Source organism: Erythranthe guttata, chromosome 7, assembly GCF_056151865.1.
Source record: "Erythranthe guttata isolate IM_541 chromosome 7, IM_541, whole genome shotgun sequence".
Lineage (NCBI taxonomy): Eukaryota > Viridiplantae > Streptophyta > Magnoliopsida > Lamiales > Phrymaceae > Erythranthe > Erythranthe guttata.
The window spans coordinates 1,148,668-1,162,500 of NC_142539.1; the positions used below are offsets into that span (position 1 = coordinate 1,148,668).

Genomic DNA, 13,833 nt, shown 5'->3' on the forward strand with positions numbered 1-13,833 from the left:
TATGTATTGTATCTTTCTCCTATGTTATCAAAATGTCTAATTTTGTTAATAAAATGAGGTCTTTGATCTCAACTATATACTGATGTAGAACGGATATTTATAATTGAAATTATAATTTAAAATATTTTTGTTAAAGTAAAAAAATATTTTTTTTAAAATATATTTCAGTGAAGGACAATATGAAAAAAAAGACGCATAGATTAAGGGAAAAATATAGTTTTCATTCCTTGACTTTGTACATATCCACAATTGGTCCCTCATATTTACAAAAATCAGATTTGGGCTCTCAAGTTTCAATTTTTTTAGCACTTTTGGTCATTTCCGTCGATTTACCGTTAGTCCGTCATTTATCGCAGTGATGGGCAAACACTTGATTTCGTTAGTTTTAATGCAAAAGACTAGAAGTGTTGAATTGTTGAAACATGAGGGACCAAATATGCATGAATGCAAACTTAAGGGACTAAAACCGTATTTTTCCCAATAAATTAATTTAGTTTGCATAAAATCAAACCCAATCAACACCCTTAAAAAGCCCAAAGAAAGCAGCCCAAAATCTGGTTCTACTAAACCCCGCAACCAAACACCCCCTTTCGATACAAGCAAAGCAGGGGAAACACAAGCATTTATGCACCAGCACCAAACTCTCACTCTCTCTACTTGGACAAATTCGTATTCACTAATTGCCAAAATACGTACATTCATTCATTCACACACTCTTCGTACTCTCCGCCACACTCTCTTCATAAATTTGCAGATCCATTTTCTTCTCTTCTCAACAACAACAAAAAAATAAAAATGGCTTCTTTCGCTGCTTCCCCTGTTTCATTCTCCGCTGTTTCTTGCACAGTCAACCCGAACCAGGTTACACTCGACCCGATCGATCTCTCAATTTCTAGCTTGCTTGTTAATTGTTTGATGGGTTTTATGATTATGCATTTTAATTTTTCTGTTCTGATTGGTATTTTCTGATCTGTGATCTTCAGTGTTTTTCCCCAATTTTTTTTTTTTTTAAATTAGGTTTTAATCGACACCCCCAAAGAGATCTTATGTTGTTAAGCCTTTTAATTATTGTTATTCTGTTTCTTTTAATTGTTTTTTTTTAATTCAAAATCTAATATTTATTATTTAATCTGCAGCTTTAAACATAATTAATTTTTTGTTAAAAAATAAATTGCCATCAGTCAGATTTTTTACTAAAGCATGATTTGATTTATGCAAAAATAAAATAAAATGATTATTCATGAATTAGCATAGTGGGGTTTTGTGATTGATCGAGGGTTAAATAAATAAAAAATAAAAAATAATAATTCTCCCTTTGATTTTGTTGTATTTGTCAGGTTTCGAATTTGAGGAGGGCTTCGCTTTCATTCAGTGGAAAGAGCTCTCCGTCTCGTAGAATTCCGGCACTCCGTTTCCGAGTCGCTTGTTCGGTAAGCTTTCATTGTAGCCGTAGCCGTAGCCGTAGCCTATTGTTTTGTTTTAATTTCAGATAATAATTTTGTTTAATTCTTCGAGACTTTGTTGTATTGAGCAGGCTAAACCGGAGACCGTATGTAAAGTAGTTGATATTGTGAGAAAGCAACTTGCTCTCCCCGATGACCGTGATGTCAGCGGAGAGTCGACTTTTGCTACTCTTGGTGCCGATTCTCTCGACACGGTAATTTACTTTACCCTCTCGGCTTTATTTATTTTATAATTTTAATCGACACCCTTGTTATGGGTAATATAATAGCGTGATAACATTGATTTTGGACTAATAACTTCAGATGCTCGATTAAACCGAAAAGTCGAAAACTAAACCCCAAATGCTTGACAAAGCTTTATTATATTGTCTATCAAGCTTTGTCATGATTCGCAAATGAAGCCGTAATTATGTACATGCTCTCGTCTTGACAATTATGTACTATCGATTTAAATGACAGTATTATCTTTTGCTTCTTCTGCGGTATTAGTTACCCAATGAAACACGAAATATTTTCACAAATTTTTTTTTTTCGGCTGGTAGGTTGAGATTGTGATGGGACTTGAAGAGGAATTTGGAATCTCGGTGGAGGAAGAAAGTGCACAGAGTATCACAACCGTTCAAGATGCAGCCGATCTTATCGAGAAGCTCTTGGAGAAGAAATGATCGAGTAATTGAGCCAAAAAAAAAAAAAATTAGGAGAGCTATTTATAGAATTTGCTGGGAAAATTTATGCAGAAACGTATCTTCTATTGAAGTAGTCGTGCTATCAAGGGTCTTTTCGTACTTTGTACTTCACCAATAACGAACCATCGTTAGTTTTTTTTTTCGTTTTTCGGTTTGAAGGAACTCTAGCTTGTCTTGTTCTTATTCCCTGTTTGGATTTGTCGATTTATATCTGGAGTGATTTTAAGTTCTCTTATTTGAGTTATTGATGGTTTTCGAATGCAAGTTATTATTTTCAATTTATATCTTTCCTTTCTGGATTACAAATTCTGGATCTTGATCGTAGACATTCCTTGATCTGGAAAGCATGAGTTTTGGAATTTAGAATGAAATTTTTGAATTTCGTCGATTCTAATTTGAAAATTTGACAATGGAACAATATTTTTCAATTTGTATTTCGAAAGTTGCGATTTTTAATGTTTTTTTTAAATGAAAATGGAGTTCATACAGTGTAAGATCAAATTACGAAAAAAACCCTCATATTAAGGTAATTACAATCACCCTGCAATTATGAATCTTCTTCGTTGACCTTTATGATGTCAAATTCAACAGAATCTTCTAGATTATTTGGAATATTCTATAATTTGTACACATTTTGTGTAAAAAATGCAGTTTCTAATGCACCACAATCTGATATTTACAAGAGACACACATCTTATGATCATTTCATTTCACAGTGTGAAACTCGAACGGGGTAAAACATGTACAAACTGAAGAATATTCCACATAATTTAGAAGTATCCACTGAATTTGACACTGCAAGGGAGGACGTGTAAGAATATTTTGATGAGAAATAGTTATAATTATTCAAATGTGAGTTTTTTTTCTTTGTAATTTGAAGTTAATCCATAGGAGGTGACCGTAATTTACCGGATTCAATAATCTGGTGCACTTTTGGACAATGAAGTGTCAAAAGTGTAATTTCTTGTGCCACTTAAATATTAATAACAATAGCTAATTGCCAAAGTCACGACAAATTTTACTTACCTGGAAAGCACAATATACACCCTTAAAATTTTCTTTAATTTCTTCCCTTTTTAACAACTAATTAAATAAACTCTCTCCTTCAAAATAATATTACTAATACACTTAAAACAGTAAAGTACAGCTAATTAAGAAAAAAAAATGATCACTAATTAATATTAATAATAATAACAAATAAAAGCCAAAAATAAACCAAAAAATACTTGAACTCCAACCCCTTGTGCAGAGGAATCTTGTAACGGGCCTGTAGCCGGGGCAAGTGCAGTATCCGGGCCGATGGAGGAAACGGTGTCCGGGTTCGGAGTACGGGTCGAGGGGATTGTGGGCATGGAGGATCCGGTTGAAGAGCGGGTCGGGCCGCCCGAAGAAGGCAAGAGTGGGGCAATATCCGGTGACAATTCTTGAATGTATGGAGAAGTTGGAGGATCCGGAAGCAAAGCTGGTGCAGCTGAAATATCTGGTAAAGTTGTTATAAGTTCATAAGAAGGGATTATTAGGGAAGTGAAGATTGTTATTACAGTGAATATGGCTGCTGCAAGAAAGTTTAAATAAGTTGCCATTGTAATGATTGTAGAGAGAGAGAGAGAGAGATTGTGAAATTGAGGAGAAAGAAAATGGGGTGTGAAAAGATCAATATGGGGCGAAGTGTATAAAGTGTTTGTTATTTATCATTAATTGGTAAATTACACATACACCCCTGAGTTATGCTAAAATAACTTTAAGGTTCCTGTGATATTGGTAATTACAGTGACACCACTGAAACAATTACCGGAGCCAAGATTTCATGTCCTGGAGATCGATATGCACTATATTTGTTTCCCACGGGGCCGTTAATGCTACCATGGACGAAAATTTATAAATTTTATATAAAATAATATGAATTTAAGAAATGTTAGGAGAGCCATGTCATCTCCTAGGTCTATGTTGTCTACACTACTGTCTGGAACTAGTAGTTCGTTAGAACCATAACGGAATAACTTATCCAATGCATTATTCCGTTAAGTTTCTAACAATGTTTCAAGGGGCTATTGTAATTACCGATATTATTATATGGACCTTTAAATTATTTTAGCATACATCAGGGGTGTAGGTGTAATTTATCCTTATCAATAATTAATTATTGGAAAGTGATGAATGTGTAAAGGAGTTTTGCATGTGGTGGTGGACATGTGGTGTGGGTGGAGATACAAAAGGCTTTTGTTTGCTAGTGGATTGCTAAATTGTTTACACAGTGCTGTGTAATTATATATATATATATATATATATATATATATATATATATATATATATATATATATGTTTTTTAAATTAGAAATTTGAAAAAGTAATTTGGAATTTTGAGGGGCAATGACCCCCTCCTAGGGTAAATTACAACCGCCCGTGTAAATTACAATATATTTACGATAAAAAACCTCTCAATGTTTCTTGAACTAACATCGTTTTGCAGGGGTGAACATGAAATTTACAAACTGTGGGAGGCTGAATGTAATTTCCAAAATGGAAGGGTTTTCTCATAAATAAACTTTAATTCAGGGAGGTGGTTGTAATTTACAAGAAAACCTCTCATTGTTTCATATCCCATGTAATTTGTAGATTTCTTGCACCAACACTCTATTGCAGGGGTGAATGTAAGAAAGTTACAAACTACAAGGAGATTGATGTAATTTCTAAAACATTGAAGGTTTTGTCGTAAAAACAATTTACCTCCCTTCAGGGAGGTGGTTGTAATTTACCCTAGAATCTAGGGCTGGGACTTTGGGATCGGGATTCGGGATCCCGTCCCGTCCCGATTAGAATTTTACTATTTGGGATTAAAACTTTGGGAATTCGGGATTACGGGATTCGGGATTGAGATTAGTAACAAATACGGGATCGGGATTCGGGAATTGGTTCAATCCCGATCGGGATATTTTAATCCCGAATTAGGAAAAAAGAAAAAAAAACTAATAAACACACACACACATACACACACAGACATATATATATATATATAATATAATATATCGTTTCAACTTATTTTTAAATTTTTTAAATTTCATTTGTTCCAAGTTTTGTGGTAAAAATTAATAGTGCAATAATAATAGTATTTATATAATATATTCAAGTTGGTTTAATGTATAAAATAATATTAATGAAAAAAAATATATATATATTTCTTAGTTTTTAGTCAAAATATGGGATTCCCGATCCCAATCCCGAATTCCCGAAATATTTAGGGATACCGATATTACCGGGATTTAATATTATGGGACGGGATTGGGATTTAAAATTTCTATACCGAATCCCGAAATCCCGATCCCGAAAATCCCGAATTCCCGAAATCCCGTCCCGAACTCACCCCTACTAGAATCACTGAAATTCAAGAAACATTGATAAAGCCCACAAAGGACCAGAGAATGATTGAAGTGGGCTGGGCTTTACAGTTTACTTTCATTTTGCTATGTGGGCCCAACGATGCCACGTGGTCAACTAAATTATAGTGCCGATTATTTCTCGGTGTCAGTAAATTCAGCAAAAGTGTTCGCCGGTCATCCAATTGCAACATCTCATAGCTTTTGAGTCAGATTACTCCTACCCCACGCGCATGTACTTTCCACGCTCGCCACATTTAATATATATTTTTAATATTAAAAAAATACATATTAATATTTCTATTAATAATTTCATTTAATGTTTTTTAAATTATAATCAGGTCAGAAATCGGAAACTTATATATATAGACATATTCGAATTTCGATCCCAAAGTCGAAAAAAAATATAGTAGGAAATTGAAAATTTTGAATTCCAAAATAACAATTGAAAACTTCGATCGGAATTTCAAATTTCTGCTACAATTTCAACTCCTATAAAAATTACATAAATAGATTTCTATACTAGAATTGTTTGAGAAAAAAAACATATTCTCTTATTTCCTTATTATATATATATATATATATATATATATATATATATATATATATATATATATATATATATATATATATATATATATATATATATATATATATATATATATATATATATATTGATTAAATGTTATAATGAGTAAACTGCAAAAAGTACCCCTGTGTAATCTCTAAATAGCGAAAATCCCCCTATGATAAATAAAAAATAAAAAATAAAAAATAAAAAATAAATAAACTAGCAAAAAAATCTATACTTAATTTGATTAACAAATTTTTAATAATTTTTAAATTAAATTATTTACTATTTTTTAACAATATTTTAATTTCTAAACAATCAAATTAAAAGGAATATATATATATATTTATATATATATATATATATATATATATATATATATATATATATATATATATATATACATATAAATACATTTTTAGGGTTAATTTCGTCATTTCACGTCCAAAAACCAACTAACAGTCGCGCAACCCGCAAGTGAGCCACACTTAAGTCAACCGGGAGGTTTTTGCCTTTGACTAAATTTCACAGGTGCGTTTTTGCTAGTTTATTTATCATACGGGGTTTTTGCTATTTGGAGATTACACAGGGGTACTTTTGCAGTTTACTCATGTTATAATAACTATTTTTGAAAGTAATTACTAATTAGATAAATGAATTTAACATAAATTCTCTTTTCTCGGCCAACGTGGAATCCAAACTCAACAAAAGCGCGTGGGTGTAGGTGGGAATAGAATCCGGCGCCATTATAAATAAAAAATAAAAAATAAAAAATAAAAAATAAAATTCGAGTGATCTGCACCTACTTTCCACTTGATACATCGTCAAATTTTATCTAGAACCTTCATTTCACTCTCGCTCCTCTGGCTTTTCTACGACTCTACCTCACTTCCACAAATTCAACAGCGGCGATCTGAGGTAAAACCGAAACGATTAATCTCTCTCTAGTTTTTTTTTTTTCCTTCAAATTTTCTGGTATGATTGATTCTATTTTTCAATTAATTTGGAATTTTCTGGAATTGAATATGGTTTCGATTTGCCCTATGTATGTATGATTACAGCAATTTGGTATTTTTCTTTTGTTTACCGTTAATTGTAGATTTGTTCGGAATTTCGGATTGAAGGTAGTCGATTTCTTTTGTTGCCGGATTTTATTTAATTAATGCACAAGTTCTTAAATTGATGATCAGTAGAGCTAGTGTTAAATGATATCACTTCATAGAAATGGTTAACGAGTTAGTGAGGTTAATCGTTTGGTTTTTATAGCTACGATCTTCTATTTTGTTGTGGTGCAAGGATTTGAATGTTGTCTTACTAGAACTATGTCCCGTTTTTCGTAACGGACTTGTTATATTTATTTATTTTGCAATAATTTTTTTTTTCCAAATTTTGATAGATCATAAGTAACCATGGTTAAGGGTGTTGCGGTGCTCAAGAGCAGCGAGGGTGTTAACGGCACCATTTTCTTTACTCAGGAGGGAGACGGTACTTTTTATTTTAATCGAATTACTTGCTGCATTTTAATCCATTGTTTTATTTATTTGTTTATTTATTATTATTTAGGTCCAACAACTGTGAACGGAAACGTGTCGGGCCTAAAGCCCGGTTTACACGGTTTTCATGTACATGCACTCGGTGACACCACCAATGGTTGTTTGTCAACTGGTATAATTTTTCTTGCAATGCTTCGAACTGGCTGTACTAAGCTATTGAAATTTCTTATATTCGATAATGGTAATCTGAATTTGTTATAATTTGTTATAGTCGTTTATTGAAATTTGTAGGACCTCACTTCAATCCTGCTGGCAAAGAGCACGGTGCTCCAGAAGACGAGGTTCGACATGCTGGTGACCTTGGGAATGTCACAGTTGGAGAAGATGGTAAATCACCTTCGATATTATGAAGAAAATTTATATATACGGACTATATAATTCGTTGGCATATATTACTATTTAGTCCTTTATTCATTGGGACTCACTCATTAGCTAAGTGTTTAAGTTCTTAAATTCGTTCACCGTCTTTTTTGTTAACGCATTCATTGTCGAAGCAAGACTGGTTCAAATCATACTCGTGTTTGGCACTTTGCCACTTGAACGAAAATAAGTTGCACATTTTTCTCTGAACTCGCGTATATTGTACCCCAATACCATGCATCGCCCGTTTCCAGGCCATTTTTGTCCGGAAGTCAAACCATATGTGTTCCACGTTAGTTTATGAGGGCATAATGGTCATTTCATATCAAAACATCCCTGCATAATACAGTTAACCAGCATTGGATTTATCACAATTCAACTCTTGACTTCAAATATTTCTTTTTCTCTTTTCCGCTTTCTCAAATGTTTCAGGCACTGCTGCTTTTACGATAGTTGACGAGCAGGTAAATTTTCTTCATCACCATTTCCAATAAATATCTCATATAATCTTCTTATCTTAAATATATTAACGGCTATTTTTTATTTTATTTTATTTTTTGCAGATACCGCTTACAGGACCACATTCCATAATTGGAAGAGCTGTAGTTGTTCATGGAGATGCCGATGATCTTGGAAAAGGTTGGCATCTGAATTTTATATATATATATATATATATATATATATATATATATATATAAAAAAGACAGGCAAAAGAAAAGACTAGACTAAGCACTACAAATAATCATTATATTCTACAGTCCTTTTTCGTAATATCCTAACCGAAGTTACGATTGTTTTTGTTTATAATTGCTTTAATTTAAAGTATATATATATATCATCTTTCTATATTTATAATTCAATATCGAGTCGTATGTCTGATGTTTCAGGTGGCCATGAACTGAGCAAAACGACTGGCAATGCCGGTGGAAGAGTTGCTTGTGGTGAGGATAAATTATTCTCTCTTATTTTTATGCAATTTAATTTTCGTAACGAGTTATAGGCGATGCCTGCTCTCAACCATGCTTACATTTTTTTTTAATAAATATAATTGGACAAGAAAATAATGTTAATACATTGTTTATATTGTGCAGGTATCATTGGCCTTCAGGGCTAATTAAGTAGATCTGGTGATAATAGCACCCGACTTTTGTCATGGCTAAAGTCTTTTATAAGGATGGACCAGTTTTCCTTTGTAATTTTCTCCTGGAGTTCTTATTTTACAGACTATTTTGCTAATTGAAAATTTAATATCTTCATTCTCTCTCTCTCTCTCTCTCTCTCTCTCTCTCTCTCTCTCTCTCTCTCTCTCTCTATATATATATATATATATATATATATATATAATATATATATATATATATATATATAGATGTGAGTGTGTGTGTGTGTGTGGAATATATATTGCTCGATACACACACATTTATCAAATTTTAAAATACACAAGTATGCCAAAATAGACCAAAAAAATAAATCACAATATTATACATTATTATGATTATATGTATACGCAAAATTTATTAATGGGTAAAATTGAATTTTGTAATAAAAAATGATACATTATAGGAGTGAAAATCTAAATCTAAAATCTCTTAATTAAGTGAAGCCTTCTAGAATAGAATAAATAGTTTTTGAGGGGGTCAATGTTACAAATGATACTTTAAGGGGGCATCTTTCATATATACTATATTTCAGGGGTGCAAAGTGTATTTTTATATTTTGTAATTTAGTCTCTATGTTTAAGATTTCTTCTTAAATGAAGAGATGTTTTAAAAACATACAATTTCGCCCCTAAATTGGAATCTGGACAGGTCTCAAAAAAAAAAAAACTTCAAAATTTCGTTTTCTAATCTTAGTTCGATTCTTTATTTTGAGAACTGCAATTGCACTGAATCCCAGAACATGTTGATGTGTTTCATCAACTCCAATTCTATCAATTTCCATGTGTTCAAAAAACTTGGTTCAAATCACTTCCAAAATCACAGCTCTTGCAAAATCCGGAAGTATTTCATGTGCGCGGAAGCTGTTCGATGAAATGCCTCGCAGAGACACAATCGCTTGGAACGCAATGATAAGCGGATATTCGCAGCTGGGCTTTCAGAAAGAATCTCTATCACTGTTTAGCAGTATGAGATTCAGCAAGGAAAACCCCGATCACTTCACGTACACCGCTGTCTTAAGTGCCTGCGCCGGTTTAAAGGAAATCAGATTCGGACAAGGCTTTCACGCACTTGTTATTGTCTCAGGGTGCAGTTCTTTCTTGCCTGTGAATAATGCGCTTATCGATATGTACGGTAAGTGCTTAAGAGCTGAAGAAGCGAATAGAGTGTTTGAGGAGATGGAGTTGAAGAACGAGGTTTCGTGGTGTTCGTTATTGTTTGCTTACGTAAATGTCGGTCTTCTTGATATTTCAAAGACTATCTTCTTTAGTATGCCGAAAAAAGTGGTTGTAGCTTGGAATACTATTATTTCCGGTTATGCGAAGTGGGGAGAAATTGAACCGTGTTTGGAATTGTTCAAGAAGATGTTAAAGGAACACTCTTGCAGACCAGATCAATGGACATTAAGCGCAGTTATAAACGCTTGTTCCGAAACGAACGACCCTTGTTACGGTTTTATGCTGCATGGTTTCATCATCCGAAGCGGCGGGCATTCTGCAGCTGAGGTTAACAACTCGGTCCTTAGTTTCTACATAAAATTCGGTGAGAAAAACGATGTTCTGAAAGCGGTTGAATCTCTTCGAATATGTAACGAAATTTCTCGAAACGTGATCATTGATGCTTATATGAGTATTGGTGATCTCGAGGAAGCTTATCTATCATTTCAGCGTGTGCCCGAGAAGAATCTTATATCATGGACATCAATGATCAGCGGATACATGAGAAACGGGCATGCGGAATATGCTTTAAGATTCTTTCTTGATCTGATGAAAAGTCATATAAAGCCAGATGATATTACATTAGGTACCGTTTTACATGCATGTTCGAATTTGGCGACACTCGGCCACGGTAGAATGGTCCACGCATGTGTGGTTCGGTTCGGTTTTCGTTCCTACGCCTACGTAAGCAATGGCCTGGTGAATATGTATGCTAAATGCGGTGACATCAGCAACGCGTATCGTGCATTTAATGATGTTCTAAATAAGGATTTGATTTCGTGGAATACGATGTTGTTCGGATTTGGATTGCATGGGCGGTCTAACCAAGCACTGCGTATTTTCGAAGAAATGCTGGCTTCGAATGTAAAGCCAGACAAAGTAACATTCATAGGTCTATTAATGACTTGCAGCCACTTGGGATTAATCGAAGAAGGGCTCTCGTTTTTCGAGTCAATGAATTCAAAATTCAATCTTTCTCCTGAAATTGACCATATTTCTTGCGTGGTGGACATGTTATGCCGATGTGGGAAATTCGAAAAGGCGAAAGAGTTTGCTAATAAACACGTTGGAGCAAGTGATTCAAAAGTGAGCTCATTGGAAGTTCTTTTTGGATCTTGTTCTTCTTTTCATGGAATTAACGATTTGGGCGCGGGAGAAGAATTGGCGGGAAAACTGAAGATTTTGAAACCGAGCGACGAAATGAGCTATGTGTTGATGTCGAATTTGTACTGCGCTAGTGGGCAGTGGAAAAGGGCGCAAGGTTTGAGGAAGGATATGGTGGAACGAGGCGTGAGGAAACCGTGCGGTTGTAGTTGGATTGAAGTGAGGAATTGTGTTACAGCTTTTGTAGCGGGGAGTAACGAATTTCCGTTTGTGGATCAAGTTCGAGTGATGCTGTGCGTTGTTGAGTCGGAGATCAGGTATCCGGTTTCGACTTTTTGGTGGGATGGAATTACTTGAGAATTTCGTTTGGATGAATTTTATTTTATAGTGGATTTTAAATATTTCATTTCGAGTTCTTATAAATAATTTTGAGATTTTCGTTCAACCTTTCGTACATCGAGAACAAAATATAAAGCTTGGCTCCTATGTAAGAAATAATACAAGCCCAAAAATCAAACCAAGAAAACACATAAAAAACCTGCTCTACTATTTGCCTTACTAATTAATTCTCTTACACCTTACGAGTCTCCTCGTACAATGTAGCACCGATACGAAGAAATCAAACCGACATTTCACTACTACGGACCGGCTGAGGGGACCACTGTAATAGATCTTCGAAACTTCCAATTACCCTTTTCGCTGGAGTAGTAGCCCTTTTCTATGAGCCGGATTTCGATAATCTTCACCAATAAATAATCGGTAAATTTTAATCCCTCTCTTCCAATTAAATCATACTGGATTGGCGGTTTGAGCAGCTCTTATGCGCCACGAAAATAATCCCATATACAATGTGTTGACAAGAATTGCCAATCCAAGCCCTAAGAAAGACGAAATCAAGATCGAATAGATTGGCGGCAAGTGAAGCTGTCACAAAAAAAAAAATTAAATTAAATTTCCAAGAGGATCAGAAAATACATAAAAATAAGAAATAAATATACTTGCAATTAAAAAAAAAAAATCTCACCAAGGCATAGGAAATATGAAGAATCAGGGCCACAAGAGCAAACTCGAGAGCTGAAAAAGTCCAGATATACTCTGGTTTTGCTGCATTATCATAAAATTACTATTTAAGATTGATATTCTTCCTAGTATGAATACGGTTTAGGGTTTAGGAATAAACTTTTTTACGAGCAATTTACGTACCTAAAAGGACCGCAAAAATCGATGATGTAAGACCAAATAAGAAAGAGAACGGTGCAGCGAGTATAAGTGCTTGATTTTTCATCTCTACGATCTGTAAAACAAGAATAAATTTCCAATTTAAAATAATAAAAAAATAAAAATAAAAATAAAAATAAATCAAATGTTGTCAAAACCGCAATATACTATCACATAATATCTTACCAGTAGCTGCTCGAGAAAGAAGAAATAGCAAATTGTGCTTATGAGTACGAGCACCACAAAATCTTGCCACACGCTGAATAAAAATACACGCCAAATGTTATAATCTAAGCATAAAATAGTTTTTTTTTTTTTTTAATAAAAAAGAATATATTACTTCAACGGATTTTCTTCGATGAGGTCATTATTGTTTCTTTGAGTTGCGACACGAAGTAGAGTGACGGACAAATTCGAAACTTCTTTACCACAAACCTCGCATTCTCGGTTACCTCTAATACTAAACCATTTAATCGCACATTCTTCGTGTACTAATCGTAGAGCCCCTTTACAAAGGCACTCCATTTTTAGTGTATTTCTTTCTTCACAAGTGTCCATACATATCCTGCATATAGCTTCCTCTTCGGCAATCTCTTCGTCCACGTGTTCTGGAGCAGGAGTTATTTGATCTAGCTTGACAACAAGCAAAATTACAAAAATAACCTTTAGTTAAAATGATGGTTAAATTTAGATGCATGCGTATAATGGTCTGGATTATGTGTCATGATAAGCTGTCGAATGAGGGTAAAATGGGAATTAATAAATAGATGTGCATGGAAGAAAAAAAAGTACCCCCATCGGTATCTGGAGCATGTTCACGTGAGGCAAACGATAAAGATCGTAGAATTAGAATATTCCTTCCGGGCACTGAGAGCGATCTCGTAACAGCAGCTCGAGATGCACTTATCTGCAAATTATGAATATCCATATTTCATAAACCAAATGAAATATATACAGTAGAAACTCGATAAATTAATAACACCGCTTAAGTAATAGTTTCTTCTGATCCCGACTCGGTAAGAACCTACTGAATTATTAGTTCGATAATTTAATATTTCGCTAAATTAATAGAATTTTGCTAGTCCAACGTTATTAATTTATAGAGGTTTAACTGTACACACACACACACT

The 13,833-nt window shown here is 33.9% G+C and overlaps 4 protein-coding genes across 4 annotated transcripts in view; 3 read left to right on the forward strand and 1 right to left on the reverse strand.

Moving 5' to 3' along the window:
* Window positions 1-520: 520 nt before the first annotated feature.
* Window positions 521-2,413, forward strand: LOC105977834 (acyl carrier protein 1, chloroplastic). The gene is made up of 4 exons (XM_013003214.2): window positions 521-861; window positions 1,338-1,430; window positions 1,535-1,657; window positions 2,006-2,413. The coding sequence occupies exons 1-4, from the start codon at window positions 796-798 to the stop codon at window positions 2,126-2,128; spliced, it is 405 nt and encodes a 134-aa protein (XP_012858668.2). The 5' UTR covers window positions 521-795; the 3' UTR covers window positions 2,129-2,413.
* Window positions 2,414-6,873: 4,460 nt separating this feature from the next.
* On the forward strand, window positions 6,874-9,263 carry LOC105977822 (superoxide dismutase [Cu-Zn]). The gene is made up of 8 exons (XM_088820568.1): window positions 6,874-7,012; window positions 7,491-7,579; window positions 7,658-7,759; window positions 7,879-7,974; window positions 8,440-8,471; window positions 8,571-8,646; window positions 8,895-8,948; window positions 9,099-9,263. The coding sequence occupies exons 2-8, from the start codon at window positions 7,504-7,506 to the stop codon at window positions 9,119-9,121; spliced, it is 459 nt and encodes a 152-aa protein (XP_088676694.1). The 5' UTR covers window positions 6,874-7,012; window positions 7,491-7,503; the 3' UTR covers window positions 9,122-9,263.
* A 513-nt stretch (window positions 9,264-9,776) lies between these two features.
* On the forward strand, window positions 9,777-11,930 carry LOC105977811 (Tetratricopeptide repeat (TPR)-like superfamily protein). The gene has a single exon (XM_013003195.2). It carries the CDS (start codon window positions 9,947-9,949, stop codon window positions 11,840-11,842), a length of 1,896 nt encoding a protein of 631 aa, XP_012858649.2. The 5' UTR covers window positions 9,777-9,946; the 3' UTR covers window positions 11,843-11,930.
* Window positions 11,861-13,833, reverse strand: part of LOC105949196 (uncharacterized) — a 2,779-nt gene continuing 806 nt past the window's right edge. The window contains exons 3-8 of the mRNA XM_088820569.1: window positions 13,496-13,610; window positions 13,044-13,332; window positions 12,890-12,962; window positions 12,689-12,779; window positions 12,510-12,589; window positions 11,861-12,409 (exon numbers count right to left, since the gene is read on the reverse strand). Of these exons, the coding sequence (XP_088676695.1) occupies window positions 12,275-12,409; window positions 12,510-12,589; window positions 12,689-12,779; window positions 12,890-12,962; window positions 13,044-13,332; window positions 13,496-13,610 (783 nt within the window). The 3' untranslated portion in view covers window positions 11,861-12,274. The remainder of the gene's footprint in view (window positions 12,410-12,509; window positions 12,590-12,688; window positions 12,780-12,889; window positions 12,963-13,043; window positions 13,333-13,495; window positions 13,611-13,833) is intronic.